The 14459-nt window shown below is 35.4% G+C and overlaps 1 protein-coding gene across 9 annotated transcripts in view; it reads right to left on the minus strand.

Annotated features, from left to right (window-relative positions):
* Positions 1-14459, minus strand: part of LOC110093911 (FHA domain-containing protein DDL) — a 30606-nt gene that overhangs the window by 7917 nt on the left and 8230 nt on the right. For all 9 annotated transcript variants that reach the window (XM_020818958.2, XM_020818954.2, XM_020818959.2 and 6 more), the window contains 3 exons: positions 1270-1342; positions 598-655; positions 140-232 (listed from right to left, as the gene is read on the minus strand). In XM_020818958.2, coding sequence (XP_020674617.1) covers positions 140-232; positions 598-655; positions 1270-1342 — 224 coding nt within the window. The remainder of the gene's footprint in view (positions 1-139; positions 233-597; positions 656-1269; positions 1343-14459) is intronic.

Below are 14459 nucleotides of genomic sequence, written 5' to 3' on the forward strand. Positions count from 1 at the left end.
TTGCAATTAAACGAATCCTTAATTCTGTAATTTACTAATAACTTTTTCGGCTTTTTCAAATAAGCAAATATTAGACATTCACATTTCAGTTTCCCAAAGTACAGCAAGTAATGCTCTTAAAAGCATTCAAAAATATTACCATTAAGCACTTCACCGGCCTTGAAAACATATAATCGCCATCTTATATCTGGCTTGCAAGCATCTGGTGGTTCATTGAACAGTAGAGTTATCCCTGACAACAGACAACAGACAACAGTTTAAAATAGCAGCAGTAGTCAGTCTAACAACATAAATCATATATAAAGATTCAATACATTAACGATACATGAATTCTACTTGATAGTTATATTTAACTTAATGCAAACTTAACAGGTTGGACTGAAAAGATATTACTTACACTTACAAAAAAAAATTATTTACACTTACAAAATTAGCATTCAATTGCAAAAGCCACTTCAAAAATGGAGATCAAAATGGTAATCTAATATTTACAACAGTAACAACTAATGTAGATACTAATGAAAAGCTAAGATATGGGCCACGTGAAGTTAGCAACATTGTTAGGAAGCAATACAATAAATTAGCCAAAAAAATTACCTCGTACTCGATTAGTTTCCTCAGCAAGCTTCCCAGAAAGCTCGAAAGATGGTTTTTGCTGCACCAAAGAAAATGAATAGCTGAGAAAATGAACATGAAAAACAAGTTTATACTCTGTTTCAAAAGCAGTCATTTGTGTAAGTATCCAGTGGCAATTATAAGGAATTAAAGCACATGCTAGAGTAACTTTCCAATCATGCTTTCAAGCACTAGTACATTACCAAGCCAATCAAACTTTGCTTGGTAATGTTGTATTGAGGTTATGATGTGTTGTATGAAAAGTCCCTGCTCTCTAGGAGATGGGCAAAAGCTGCTTCGCAAGTGCATTGCCCAATGTTATGATGTCATCGAGAAGGTGCAAAAAAAGGTAGGACTTTTGCTACACATTTCCCTCATAAATCATAATTGTGACATGCAAGGTTCAAAAAAAGTAGAGCAAAAGAAAGCATTATGAAATGAAGCAGCAACATATCAATAAAGATGTTACAGCATATGGCTGCAAAACAGCATCCAATATGTACAAAGCATGAAAGAATAAGCATGGTGGCAATAGGCTACCAGCACCAGAATATGCAAATTAAAAAGCTAAAAAAGGAAGTACTCTCCATAGCCGGTAAAATCCAAGTCATGGTATGAGCTGACACTAACATAAGGAAATCTGTCATACAATACCTTATCCTTATCTTTTGCTTCCAACACATCCTCAGTAGCCTTCATCTTGGAAAGAGTGTCAAAATCATCATTTCTAAGAAATAAAATACAGTAAGTGCAGAGAAACTAATGCATTATTTGAGTGCATATGCAATGCAAAAGGAACCGAGCCTTGTTATGTACAGAAAATTGAGAAAGCTGAGAACAAATGAAAAGCCATTGCAGGCAATACTTGTTGAAGATTTCAGTTAAGGTAACCTCTAACAGAATGTTCTTCATGGGACAAGATATGGATCCCAAATCACAGCAGATGGACATTTTTGGCGCGGATAAAGACAATTCCTATCCTAACTTCCTAATTTAGAGGGTAAATGTGGTTCAGCAAATTCAATCTAATATGAAAGCTTGTCAAAGCTTAGTGGGAGACCAGTCAAACATGGGGTACGAAGAGCATTAATAAATCATGAAATAAATAGCCAAGAATGCCCATGCAAGAAACATATCAATATACATACACATGGCTCCCAAAAGTAAATACCAAAAGTTTTCCTTAAAAAAAAAACTTTTTTCCTTTGGGTGGTCAAATTGTTCATACGAAACATTCTAAAACAAAAAATAGAAAACCGTTAAAATATTAAACGTTAGAAAAAATCACAAGGCCGCTAAGATCACGTCAAAAACAGAATTTCATAACACAAAATGGTGGTTAAAATCTTAACAGATAATCAACTTCTCCAATGAATAATCTTAAATTTTTTTATGGTGAAAATTCACAGAAATTTTCCAAATAACAGCTTAGCATAAAGGTTAGCTAGCTATATAAAAATGGCAAATTTAAACCAGTCAATTGTAAGCCATGAAGGTATTAGGGTCACTCAATTCAGTCTATGGTATTTCTACATCACTTTAAGCACCAAAATAGGAACTGGGTTCAAATAAAGTACAGTGAACAAAGAAATCATCTTCCTATGATTTTGTTGAACTAGAGATGGCATATGATTAAGTACTATAGGAACTGATTTGTTGAGCCTTAAGGCAAAAAAAATGTGTTAAAATTATGTTAACATACTTAAATAATTGTATAATGCAGCAATAATCATCATTAAATTAGTTATGGAGTAATCCAAGAGTTTTCAATTACAAGAGGTTTACATCAATTATTAGCTATGTTGCACGGATACTCCTATTTACGAGGCGTGCTGTATTGGACACGTGTCGGATACGGATACGCCTCCGATACGGCATGGATACGTGTCGGATACGGCACGGATACGTGTCGGATACGGCTATGCCGTGTCCGATTAAAATATTATTTAAATTTGACTGGACACGCATATCGGATACGCGTGTCCTATTAAAAAAAAAAAACACGGAGCCACGATTTACCCTATTCTTTTCGACTTTCCACCGTTTTCGAGGTTGAGAATTGATCCGAAAATATGGTGGATTATACATGGAGCTTCAGCACCTCTACTTCAAACAATCACCATAAAATTGCTTGGTCAAATTTCATCCTCATCCTGTTGTGAAAGAAATTGGAGCACATACGCATTCATCCAATCAATGAAGAGAAATAAAATTACTCCACAACGGGCTGAAGATTTAGTTTACGTGCATACAAACCTTCGACTTCTCTCAAGGAAAACTCCAACTTATTTGGAAGGAGACAACAGGATGTGGGATGTTGCGGGAGATGTTATTTGAATCTCTTGAGGATATGGGAATATTAGAAATTGCTAATCTTTCACTTGATGAGCCTGAATTAGAAGCTATGATATTTATTGAAGATGATATAGAAACTCAAAGACAAACCACTGAAGAAGCTAATCCTATCATTCCTTCTATTGAATAGTTGAAATTTCATATGCTGGGCAATTTATCTTCTTGTTTTTGTTGTTGTACTAGACATTTTAATATTTAATGCTTACTTTTATTTCAATTTTTTTTGTCATTTCAAATATTACACTTTGATTACTTTATGAATTTTTATGTATTATTTATATATTATAATGCTGTATCCGCGCCGTATCCGTCTCCTGTATTTTTAAGAATTGGCGTGTCCCGTATCCATATCGTGTCGTATCCGTATCGCCGTATCCGTATCGGTGCAACATAGATTATTAGCATGAGTCCATATCTTCTTTTTATTAGTTAAGGAGATGCTTCCAAAGGATATTCAAATTGAGTTGCATTGGCATGCTTTTTGCAAATGATATAATTCCAATTAGTGAGAAATCCATTAAAAAAATAACAATTTGAACAATTGAGAAAATGTTTAGAAGACCAGAGTTTTATAATTAATAGAAAAAACTTTATATATGATATGTAATATAAGTAGGTATTATCTTAAAAATATGATTCAATAATATAAGACAAGATAATAACTATAGGTGATAGGTTTAAATAACTTCAATCTATTGTACAAAAGAATGGACGTCTAGATGACGATATAATTTAAGAGTTAAGGCTAAATAATTAAAATGAAGAAGGGTCTTGAAAGTTTTGTATGATAAGAAGATATCATTGAGATTTAAAAGTACATTTTATAAAATTGTAATTAGGCTGACAATGATGTATGGATATGAATATTGGGCCATGAAAAAAGCTATAAATATCTAAATAAAGTGTGGAAAAAATGACAATGTTAAGATGTATATGTTGTAAAGGGAAAAACAAATAAATGAATAATTATATTAGAGAAAAATTTGGAATGACAACGAAGAATGCTTATTGAAAAAAAAAAACTATAGTGGATATTTACAATGAAGGATAGAAGATGTACCTATTATACGAGTTAATAAAATAAATGCTAAAGGACAAAAAAGAAAAATTGGAAGACCCATTGTTACAAGAATAGAAGTTATTCACAATAATTTGTGAAGAATAAATATACCACCTCAAATAACACTCAACAAGAACGAATGAAAAATGAGGATTCAAAATGCTTATACTAAATAGTTGTGATAAGGTTAATGATGATGGTGAACTACATGTATACGTAATGCTAAATATCGTTTTCTCTCATGCAACAATCCATTTGATATTAAATTTTTACTAGCTAAACAAATATAGCAATTGAGGATAAATACACTTGTTCTTCAAAACTAATCTAAAAATCAAAAGACAAATTTCTTGATTAGTACAATTTAGTAGTGGACTATGATTACAAATGTTAAATGAATACATGTAAAGAGAATATTTGACTAAAAAATCAAGAAACTTAATAATTTTTTTGCATAAAAATTGTCTCAACACAAGTAACACAACAAAAATGAATGGATGTAGGGGTGTCAAAACGGGTCGATGGGTTGGGTTCAGCTCCAATCTGAGTTGACCCAGGTACAAACGGGATGACTCTAACCCGACCCGATTTTGCAAACGGGTCAAGATTGTCATCCTGGACCCGACCCCTGCAGGTTACCGGTTTGACCCGACCCGACCCGTGGGGGTTAGAAATCATGCACATTTGCTCGCGCGCGCTACAAGAGCCAGTTGCGGCACAGTGGGTCTGCCCGACTCACCTTCTGGGAGGACTTAGGAACCTTAGGAGCACATATCCCATTCGCCGGTAGTGCTGGTCTGGCTGATTGGCCGTCTGGGTCTCTTGACTCCTGAGACGCGACATGGCGACAGCGGCCACTGGCAACTGGCCAGCAGTAGTGCGGATGGGACAACATCGACAACTCGACCAAGCATCAGCTTCACCGACCAAGCAGGCGACAACACATTTTTAGACTCGACCAGACTCCAGCTATAGTGCGAGCAGGACAGTAGCCGCGGCACACGACGATGTATTTCTGGACTCGACGAGACGATTTGGTGTTTCTGGACTTGACGAGACATTAGATGCGGTCACCGAGTCACGCGACGACGTCGACGAGACGATGTCACGAGCGATGTTCCCGGGTCAACACGGGTTGGTTTCGGGTTTTCGGGTCAACCCAAACCCAACTTGGTTTTACAAACGGGTTGGAATCACGAACTCGAACCCGACCTGCATGGAAAACAGGTTGACTTAGGGTCGGGTCGGATTTTGACACCCCTAAATGGATGGGGATCTATAGAGCTTGTCACAAACAATTGGGATGCAACTACCAATGAAGATAATATTACATGAAAAAACTTTTAAAAAAAGTTAAACATTCTAGTAATTGAATCTTAGATTACATGAAGGTTGTATGCAGTTTTAAAATATGCTAAATAATAATTCATGCAACCCTGTGTAATTCACACGTGAGTGTTTAAAGCTTCTCAAATATCAATATTGCGTAAGATAACCTTGAATTACAAGTCAAGATAGATGATGTGAAACCAGGAATTGTTTCTTAGAAGTTAATAGAAGTTTGTTAAAATAATGGTAATACAATTCAATGCTTCTCTAATTTAACGATTCAAAGAAGATCTTAGAAATTAACAACGTCTAGGAAAGTAGCTCCAACTAAGTTTGCAAGATTTATAAAATAACAACATCAATAACAAGTAATGAAGATGAATGGCCAACTAGAATCCGGCGGTTAACAAAGCGATCGTCTCACCTTGAGGCCACGCTCATGCTCCTACTTCTAGGTTCGTTGGGAGAAGAATAACCACACAAGTGACGAGACCACTCCGAGGGTGACGGTGCCGTAGATCAATAGGGAAAGAGAGGAAGGCGCCGGATGTGGAGGTGGTGCGGGAGAGCAGCCTTTAATGATCCACGTGTAGACGGAAAAGTGGTCGTCGATGGAGTCCACTAGTGTAGGTAGGATCCGATCCAAGTATTCTTCGACGGTGTCGTCAAAGTCAAAGCCGACGTCGAAGAACGGTGATCTAAGGATGTTAACCCTTCCGTGGTTGTCGTACTCAAACCCGTAGTTCCACTCGGGTTCCTCCATGCATCCTTGAAGAGGAGAAAGGATGGTCGCCACGGGATAATCTCCAATGGGGGAAGAGATGGGCGGCGGGTTGGAGAGGAGAGAGGGGGGCCGGCGGTGGAGATGGGGAGGGAGAGAGATGTGTTTTATGCAATAAAACTGAAGTAATTTCAGTTTTGGGGGGAATTAGGAGAGGAGGGATTAGTGGTTTGAATTCCCAATTAAGTGCATTGAATGTATTAATTGAGAATTCAAAATTTGAAAGCCAAGAGGGGGGCCGGCGGCATCAATAGGGGAGCTAGGTTAGGAATAAAACTGAAATAATTTCAGTTTTGAGGGAATTGGAGGGAATTTTATGAGCTAAAGATTAGAATTTCAAATTAAGAGAGGGGGTTTAATGGCGCCATTAATGGGGCCCATGAAGAGGGGGTCATGCACTCACAAAGAGAACAAAGGAAGAAAAATTTTCATTCATTAAGCAATAGTCTCAAATACAATGATAAAGCCCTTATATAGGCTAACTGGAAATAAAATACATAAAGACAACAACGCCCTTGGGCTACAATAAGCACTAATTCCCTCATAGGGGTACAAAAGAAAAACATGAACTAGAAATGACATGAATAAAATAAAACATCAAAAATAAAGACTCTGAATCATGGCCGTCGATCGGCGTCTCCGACGATGGTACACGTGTCGAAATCTGATGTCCCCATCATATATATCCTTTAAAAACTATTGGGTTTTTTAGATTATGGCTCCTTTTGTAAAATTATCTAATGAGCTAAACATTGAAATTACGGGAGAGAGCACAAAAAAATAACTTCAAAAAATGACATCATTAAGGGAAAAATTTTTCATTTTATGCCAAGAAGATTCGATATAAAGGTGAATTTTGTGCTAGTGTTAAAGAAATTAATGAAAAAAATACAAAGAACAAAGAAAGGATCTTCATATATTTTCATTGATCTAAAGAATGCATGTGATTAAGTAGAAAATACTGTGCCAAAGATACGTTCAGGTTATAAAAAATATATATGATGGAGAATTAACTAGTAATAAAAGTAGTTTGAGTTGCCAAAGAGTTCCCCATCATAGCTAGCACACAATAAGGATCAACAATAAATCCAATATTTTTGTATTGATTATGTAGATGCTTATAAAGGATACTCAAAATAAAATATACAGGTGCATTCTTTCTAGACATAGTCATAACCAAAGACACTTCTAATGAAATAAATGAAAAGTTACAAAAAACAAAGGCTGCGTAAATAATACGTAACTTTAATGAGTACGATATTAATAATTAGAAAAAACGATACCTAAATGTGATAAGTATAATTATCTTGAAATTGTTACATAGAAAAATGTGAATATAAATGAAAGTAACATCTAGAGTTAAAGTTGAGTGATCAAAATAGAAAAGTGCCTCGAGAATAACATATGATAAGAGAATATCATGAAAAATAAACATCTTATATTATAAAAATGCAACTAAGCATGCTATGTCATATGGATTTAAGTGTTGAGAGCTAAAAAGAATTTCATTGATAGCTAAATTGGGCAAAGAAGAAATGATAACTTAAGACGAATAAGTAATAAAATTTGGGAGAATAATGAGAAATATTTATATTAGAAGGATGGTCGGACAAAAACCTATTAAAAAAAGTACTGCAAAATAAAGTGTGGTATGGTCAAGCACAATAAAAGGGTTGAAGATGCACTGAAAAGACATGTAGAACTAAAATTAATCACAACAAAATTATGTTGGCCAATGCTAAGAAAGATAAAGATAAACCTAAAAAGTCTTGGTTTGAAAGTATTAGCAATGACCTTTTTTTTTATTAGAAGTAAAAAAAATCTAACTCTTAACAAGACAATGGAGAAAAATGATTCATATAGCCTACACCACGTAGTGACATAAAGGCTTGATGTTCTTGTTGTGTTGTTCTTATGTGCAAGAAAAAGTTGTGCAAAATAGATTGAATACTTCATAGAAGACTCATCAAAAATGAATTGAGCTTAAGGATTTATAATCTCATACATAAGAATAATGATAATGAAAATGATTGTTTACCCATATTTATTTATAAAACACATAAGGTCAATGATAATTATGATGATTGTTCTATTATGTTTATTTTAGAAAAGGGCATATGTTTTACTGTCATTTTTAATATAAACAGGAATGCAATCTTAACCAGATTTATGTTTTAGTGGCATTTTTTAATACTATAACAAACAACCGTTGTCAGTCTATGAGGGAGAGAGGTAAACTTTTCAGGATATCCAGATCCGAAAGTGCTGCTATATGATATGCCAAGGTCTTGCTTACATCCGCCAGAGTCTTTAACCGATAACTCAAGTCAGGTAATTTTTCTTTTTACTTTATCCGCATTAATTTTAGTTTATCTGCATTAAACCTTAGCTTTACTTGGCTATCATTCATGTGTTTTCCAGTAGCTAATTGTTTCAGTTAAGGTTATTATGCATAAAACTTGTTTGGTTTTGATTAATCTAATTTCTATAATGCTTTGTTAATGGTCCTATTTCATTAGATTAATTACTATTCATCATCATGCCCATACCAGCAGATAGATGTTTAAGCACTATGTTTTGATTGGAATAATAGAGTTCATTTATATGGCTTTCTTTGGCCATTGTTTAGTTATATGATTAAAGTACATGGCCTAGTTCATGAACTTGGGGCAACCGCTTAATAGACGTAAACTGCATTCAAAATCAATTGACAGTTGTTCTTATAAAACTGGTCCGTGCTTGCCCATTTACAAAGTCCTGGAAAAAAAAAAAAGATATATATTGCAGTAACAATGATCAATAACAATAATTTTCAGGTTTGTTAAGATAAAGTGATAAGTCGGTGTAAGAGATTCAAATATATTATATAGAAGAATGGAACGGTAATGATAATTTACTGAGTTAGAAGGTGGTTAAAATGAATATTTACTTTTGAAGTGCTAAAGATCTACAAAATAGCCAAGTAATTTTATATGGATCAAAATGTTGTTAAATAAGGAAGTCAATAATGTTTAAATTAAGTAAGGCTGAGAATAAGACAAATGTGTAGTAAAAATAAAAATGATATATTACGAAATAATTACATGAGAAGGATGAAAAGACTAAACCCCGATGAAGATAAGACAAAAAGATAGATTTAGGTCATTTGGGCTTTACAAAGGAGAGTAACTAAAATATAAATGGAAAAATATAAATAAGAAAAAGATAAATAAAGATAGAATGAATAAAATTTTAGAAAATATTACACAAAATAAGATTAACATCTCAAGTGGGCTTTATTGAAGCTAATAGAGAATCAAGATTCATGGACCCTACCAAAGTCGTTGAACGAGTTGAGTCAAGCTCAATTCATAGCTCACTTGAGCTTGGCTTGCCTACCCAATGCCAGCTTTGAACTCAAGCTTGAGCTCAAATAGCCGGAATAACAAAATCTCAAAACCCTCGCGATGGGAATCCGTTAGAGATGGCATCAATAGAAATCACAAATTTCACGGAAGATGATAGAAACAGTATCTCAAAGAAGATGGCATTGACAAGACCAATAGGGATGGGAACCCATGGCTCACGACTGAATAAACTCAACACACAAAATCTTTAATGAGTTGAGTTCGAGCCGGCAAGTTGACTCGACATACTTAAACCCCAAGTTGAGACGAGGTTAACAATGAAGATGACAATGGATGACTTTCTAATAGATTTAAATAATCAGAACATTTCAGAGAGGGGTTGAGAAAAAACTTATTAAGAAAAATAAAAATAAAAATTTGGTAAAATCTTGTAACCAGCATTAGATCCCAAACTAGTCAATGTTTTCGGGACATGCTCTTACCCCAAAAGAATTAAGACTGAAAACTAATTGGATAATATTCAATTAAACCCAACTACAGAAGTTTTTCACTCACTATAAAAAAATTAAATTGAATACCTTCATTTTAAAGTTATTTCTTCATGGAACCTTTTTTTTGAAATATCGGCTTAAATTTTCAACATCCCTCCATCTAAGTATCCATACATAAAAAGTGAAAGGAAATGGATGTTTCAACAAATGATCCTCAGCAGCTCCGATGAAGTTAGAATACATACTAAATTATTAAAAATATATATTACGAAGAAAGCTTTCATCCATTGTTTCTACTGCTCTATAAGAACTCTTTAGCTTAACCTATTTGTCATAAGTTGTGAACAGATACTTGGATGGGAATGGGTAGAATTGACGGTCAGGTGCTATACTTTTTTGCTCTCTTCCTTCCGAATGTTTATGTCAAGCCAGCCCTTAAGGACATTTTGAACGATAGTAAATTTGACTCACTGAACAATAAGGCAGCATGGTAAGTCTAGTACATGTAAAAAAGTTAGTTATATCTACTTGCCAGGAAAGTATGTAATGCATTCATAAGAATGAGATCGAAACCCACCCTATCTATTACCTACAAATCCAAGTTTTCAGTTGTTCTCAATGATGAAAAGATTTTAACACATTCTTGATGATCATTCATGGAAATTTTGGAGAGAAGGCGTGTTATGAATTATATGGGTTAATAAATGTATTGGATAGATTAATATATCATTATGAACATTGAGTTCATAAATAGTTATAGATATTAAGTGTTTAATAGATAACTCAAGGAGTCCCGGAGTGCCTTGTAATGTTATATTTACTTATTTTAGCATGTATTAGGGAATTAATGAAATAATCTAAGTTTCCTTTTACGGTGAGTTCTTCTTCTTCCTCCCCCTTTTGTCAATACTACACTTTCCTTGAAGTTGTCAGCGAGATACAATCATTATTTACCCCTCAATCCTTTAGAATCATAATAATTGGTACTCTCATAAAGAAAGAAGAAGAACTTGCCCAAAAGGATATCGTAATTCATTTCATTCATTCCCTAATACACTACAAAGGGAGGTATATAAAGCAATACAAGGCACTCTAGGACTCCTTAATCTACCTATTAAGCACTTGCTACCACAAAAATCTATGAACTCAATGACTCACAAAGATCCATTAATAAAACCAGTATCTTTATTAACCCAAATAATCCACAACAGATGCCTAACATTATTGGCCCGTTCAAAATTAACCTTGCCCTCATGGTAGGTACAAAATAAAGAAATAACTCCATACATTATAAATTCATGTGGGAGCCCATGCAAAATCTTGAGACATGGCATGCAGGTTCAGACTTTGACGGAACTGCAGGGGATGAGCAACCGTTAAGTCACATATTCATTTGATGATCTTCTCATGATAATAGACGTGGTAGTCGTTTATACCCATGTTCTTATGTGCCCAGCAACTACTGCAATATAATTGGAGTCATCTTGATCAGACCAAGAGCATCTTCTACAAAAAGTAGGCAATATAAAATCTAGTGGCAAAGTAGGAGAAGATGTTTGGATTTCCAATTGAATCAAGCAAGAAAATAGAGCAAGTACTTGCCATTCATTGCGTACACAAATTGTAGGCAAGAAAATTTTCATGGGATAAGCATATGTTGATACTTGGAGTGGTGTTTAGAACAGTGGAGCAAGAGAGGTTGTATCAATGTCCAATAAACTCACATTGGGAGCTCAGGCAAGTGCTTGATATTTGTTAAGAGCTTGACCGCAATGAAAAGACCCCGCAATTAATCGACAAACTTAAAAATCATACGCCACAACCTGCATGTGTATAATGTGACTGACTTTTTGCGGCTCTATTTGGCAAGCTTGGGTGTGGGAGTCAAGTCTTGTACAAAATTTACTTCAAGTTGGATCTGTCATTGATTGAAGTCCCATATATATTTCCCAAAGTTCACCAAGTTGGATCTGTCATTGATTGAAGTCATTGATTGAAGTCCCATATGCACAGGCACCTCAACATTGATATCATTGTTCATGCATTTCAAACAGTTTTGAGGCATCATGGATTGGAGGTAACGTGTGACTAGAAATGCGGTGAAAATGACTAGATGTGGCTTGCACACGCCGACATAATATTATGCTAGAGTGGCGAAAATATTTAAGTTTGCTAGAAGAGGTCGTCCAAGACAATTGCAGTCACTGTTGAGAAGGTTGAAATAGTATATGTTGAGCAAGCAAAAGTGGAAAAAATCTTCAATAGGCGGCGAGGCGAAAATGGCGACTAGGTAAGTTTCATGGGCTAGATGGGATCTAGAAGAAAAGATTACAAGATCACGAGTAAGCTGGAACAGGAATTGGCAAATGGGAGTGTGAAGGTCTCACGCATTTGATCTGGTGGTTGGTCAGCAATATTTTAGCAAATCTGGATTGCTTATTCGGGATCTAAAATCTGTAACATCAAGTAATAGGGAGATCTGGATGGTTCGATATCGTGATATGTGAGAGGCTATTAAAAGGCAGGATTTGGAGTGTTGCATCAAATCCTCACGGATCTACAAAGATCAGAGAAGAAAGTTAGTGAAAAGAGCTTAAGTGAATATGAGATTTGTGCCGAGGCGATGAAGCCGAAATGTGATGAGCCGAAATCAATGGGTCTGAGTCTGGACTTGAGCAGATATGAAAAATTCACACAGAAAATGTGGAGATTGGCTCAATGAGACGATAATGTTTGTTGTACGATGAGGTGTGAGTGAAGGGAAGGTGAGATGAATATAGGTTTTTTATTTTGGGAATCATAAGAGCTAGGTTTGCGATGGGTTCTAGGGAGAAGGTGGGAGATAGGATTAATATTTGGTAGTGAGGAAAAACGGATCAACAATGGTGTTAATATTTTTTTCAATGAGATTAAGAAAAGTCAAACATTGAGCTTAGGTACCTGAACAATCGAAAGCGAGGTGGTGGAAAATATACATGAAAAGGTGATGCCAAGAACCCAACAGACAGGCGCAACAAGAGCACCAATTGTTACAACCCCAAAAGATCGAGGGATAAATGGCAATTGTAGTTTGTTGGTTTAAAAAAAATGCAAAAGATTGAAAGAACAAGAAGGAAGAAGAAGAACTCATAGTAAAGCGAAACTTAGCTCACTTCATTTATTCCCTAATGCACTCCAAAGGGAGGCGCATAGCAGTACAAGAATCTATAGGACTTCTTAACCACTTAATGCCCAAAACTACCCATGAAATAAATGAATCATAAAGACCTATTGACCAACCCGATACATTTATTAACTCATATAATCCATTAAAATGCCTAACAGCCAACTGCTGAATCTCCAAAGTAATGCTAAAAAATGCAAGGATTGTAGGTGCATGTGCCCAAACAAATTTTTGTTTGAATCATGATAGTATTAGATGGAGACATGATGATACTTGGTTATCAGACTTGCAAGATCATGGATATTGGCAAGATAAAAATAAAGATGTTGGACTGTATTAGATGACAACTAAAAAAGTGGGATATGAGCCTGGCCTCAAGAGAAATTTAAATTCACTAGGAATCTAAGAAAATTCTGGATGTGCATTCAAGAGTGAATATGGGAACTTAATGGTATACAAAGGTCCATTTATCATCATGAAAAGAATGAACAATAGATTATATTCCTTAATTGGAAGAAGAATCATTAGAGGATCAACTAATATAATTATTAACTCAACAAATGCAACTTAATTATGACACAGGAGACTTTGCCCCATAATTCAAAGAGGGGGGCCTGACAGCATGAGAGGCAAGGTTTTATATGTGGGAGACAAGATTGAGAATCTTGACTTTTGTGAACTTTATGTTATATGAAAGGTAAAGAGACAAACAATTACATTAGTCGTGCACTTAACAAATACAATTCTTGACTAAATCCATTCGGTCCTATGGGGGCCTTCTCGGGTAAGCTCATATGGTTATGCAATGTTTTTTTTTTTTTTTCTTTTTTTTAATTAATGATTATTCAAAAAAAATATGGGTATACTTTGTTAAATGTGAGAATGATTCATTCCAAAAAAATCAAGGAATAGAAACTTGTTATAACTCAAACTTATAGAAAAGTAAAGAAGTTGAGGACTGACAATAAACTTGAATTTTGTGCAAATGAATTCACAAAATTCTACAAAGACTAAAAGCTCTGTTTAAAATTGCGCAATGAGAGGCGCGTCTTGAGGCGCGCCTTTGCGCAATTCCTCCCAAAAACGCCTCATAACCTACGCAATTCTGGGCTTTCAAGAGGCGTACGCCTCAATGGGGCTGAGGCGCGCCTCAGAGGCGCAATTGCGCAACTACTTGTGAGGCGTACGCCTCTCTGGGTAGGGTCCACTCACTTAAAATGAGCTCTTTTTCTCTCCTTTCACCCGTATCCTTCAGCACATCCGACGTTTCTCCCTCCCGCACGCTCCAGGTCGCGACTCCGAGTTCCCGCACGCCGTC

This window comes from Dendrobium catenatum, unplaced genomic scaffold (assembly GCF_001605985.2).
Source record: "Dendrobium catenatum unplaced genomic scaffold, ASM160598v2 fragScaff_scaffold_370, whole genome shotgun sequence".
Taxonomy (NCBI): Eukaryota; Viridiplantae; Streptophyta; class Magnoliopsida; order Asparagales; family Orchidaceae; genus Dendrobium; species Dendrobium catenatum.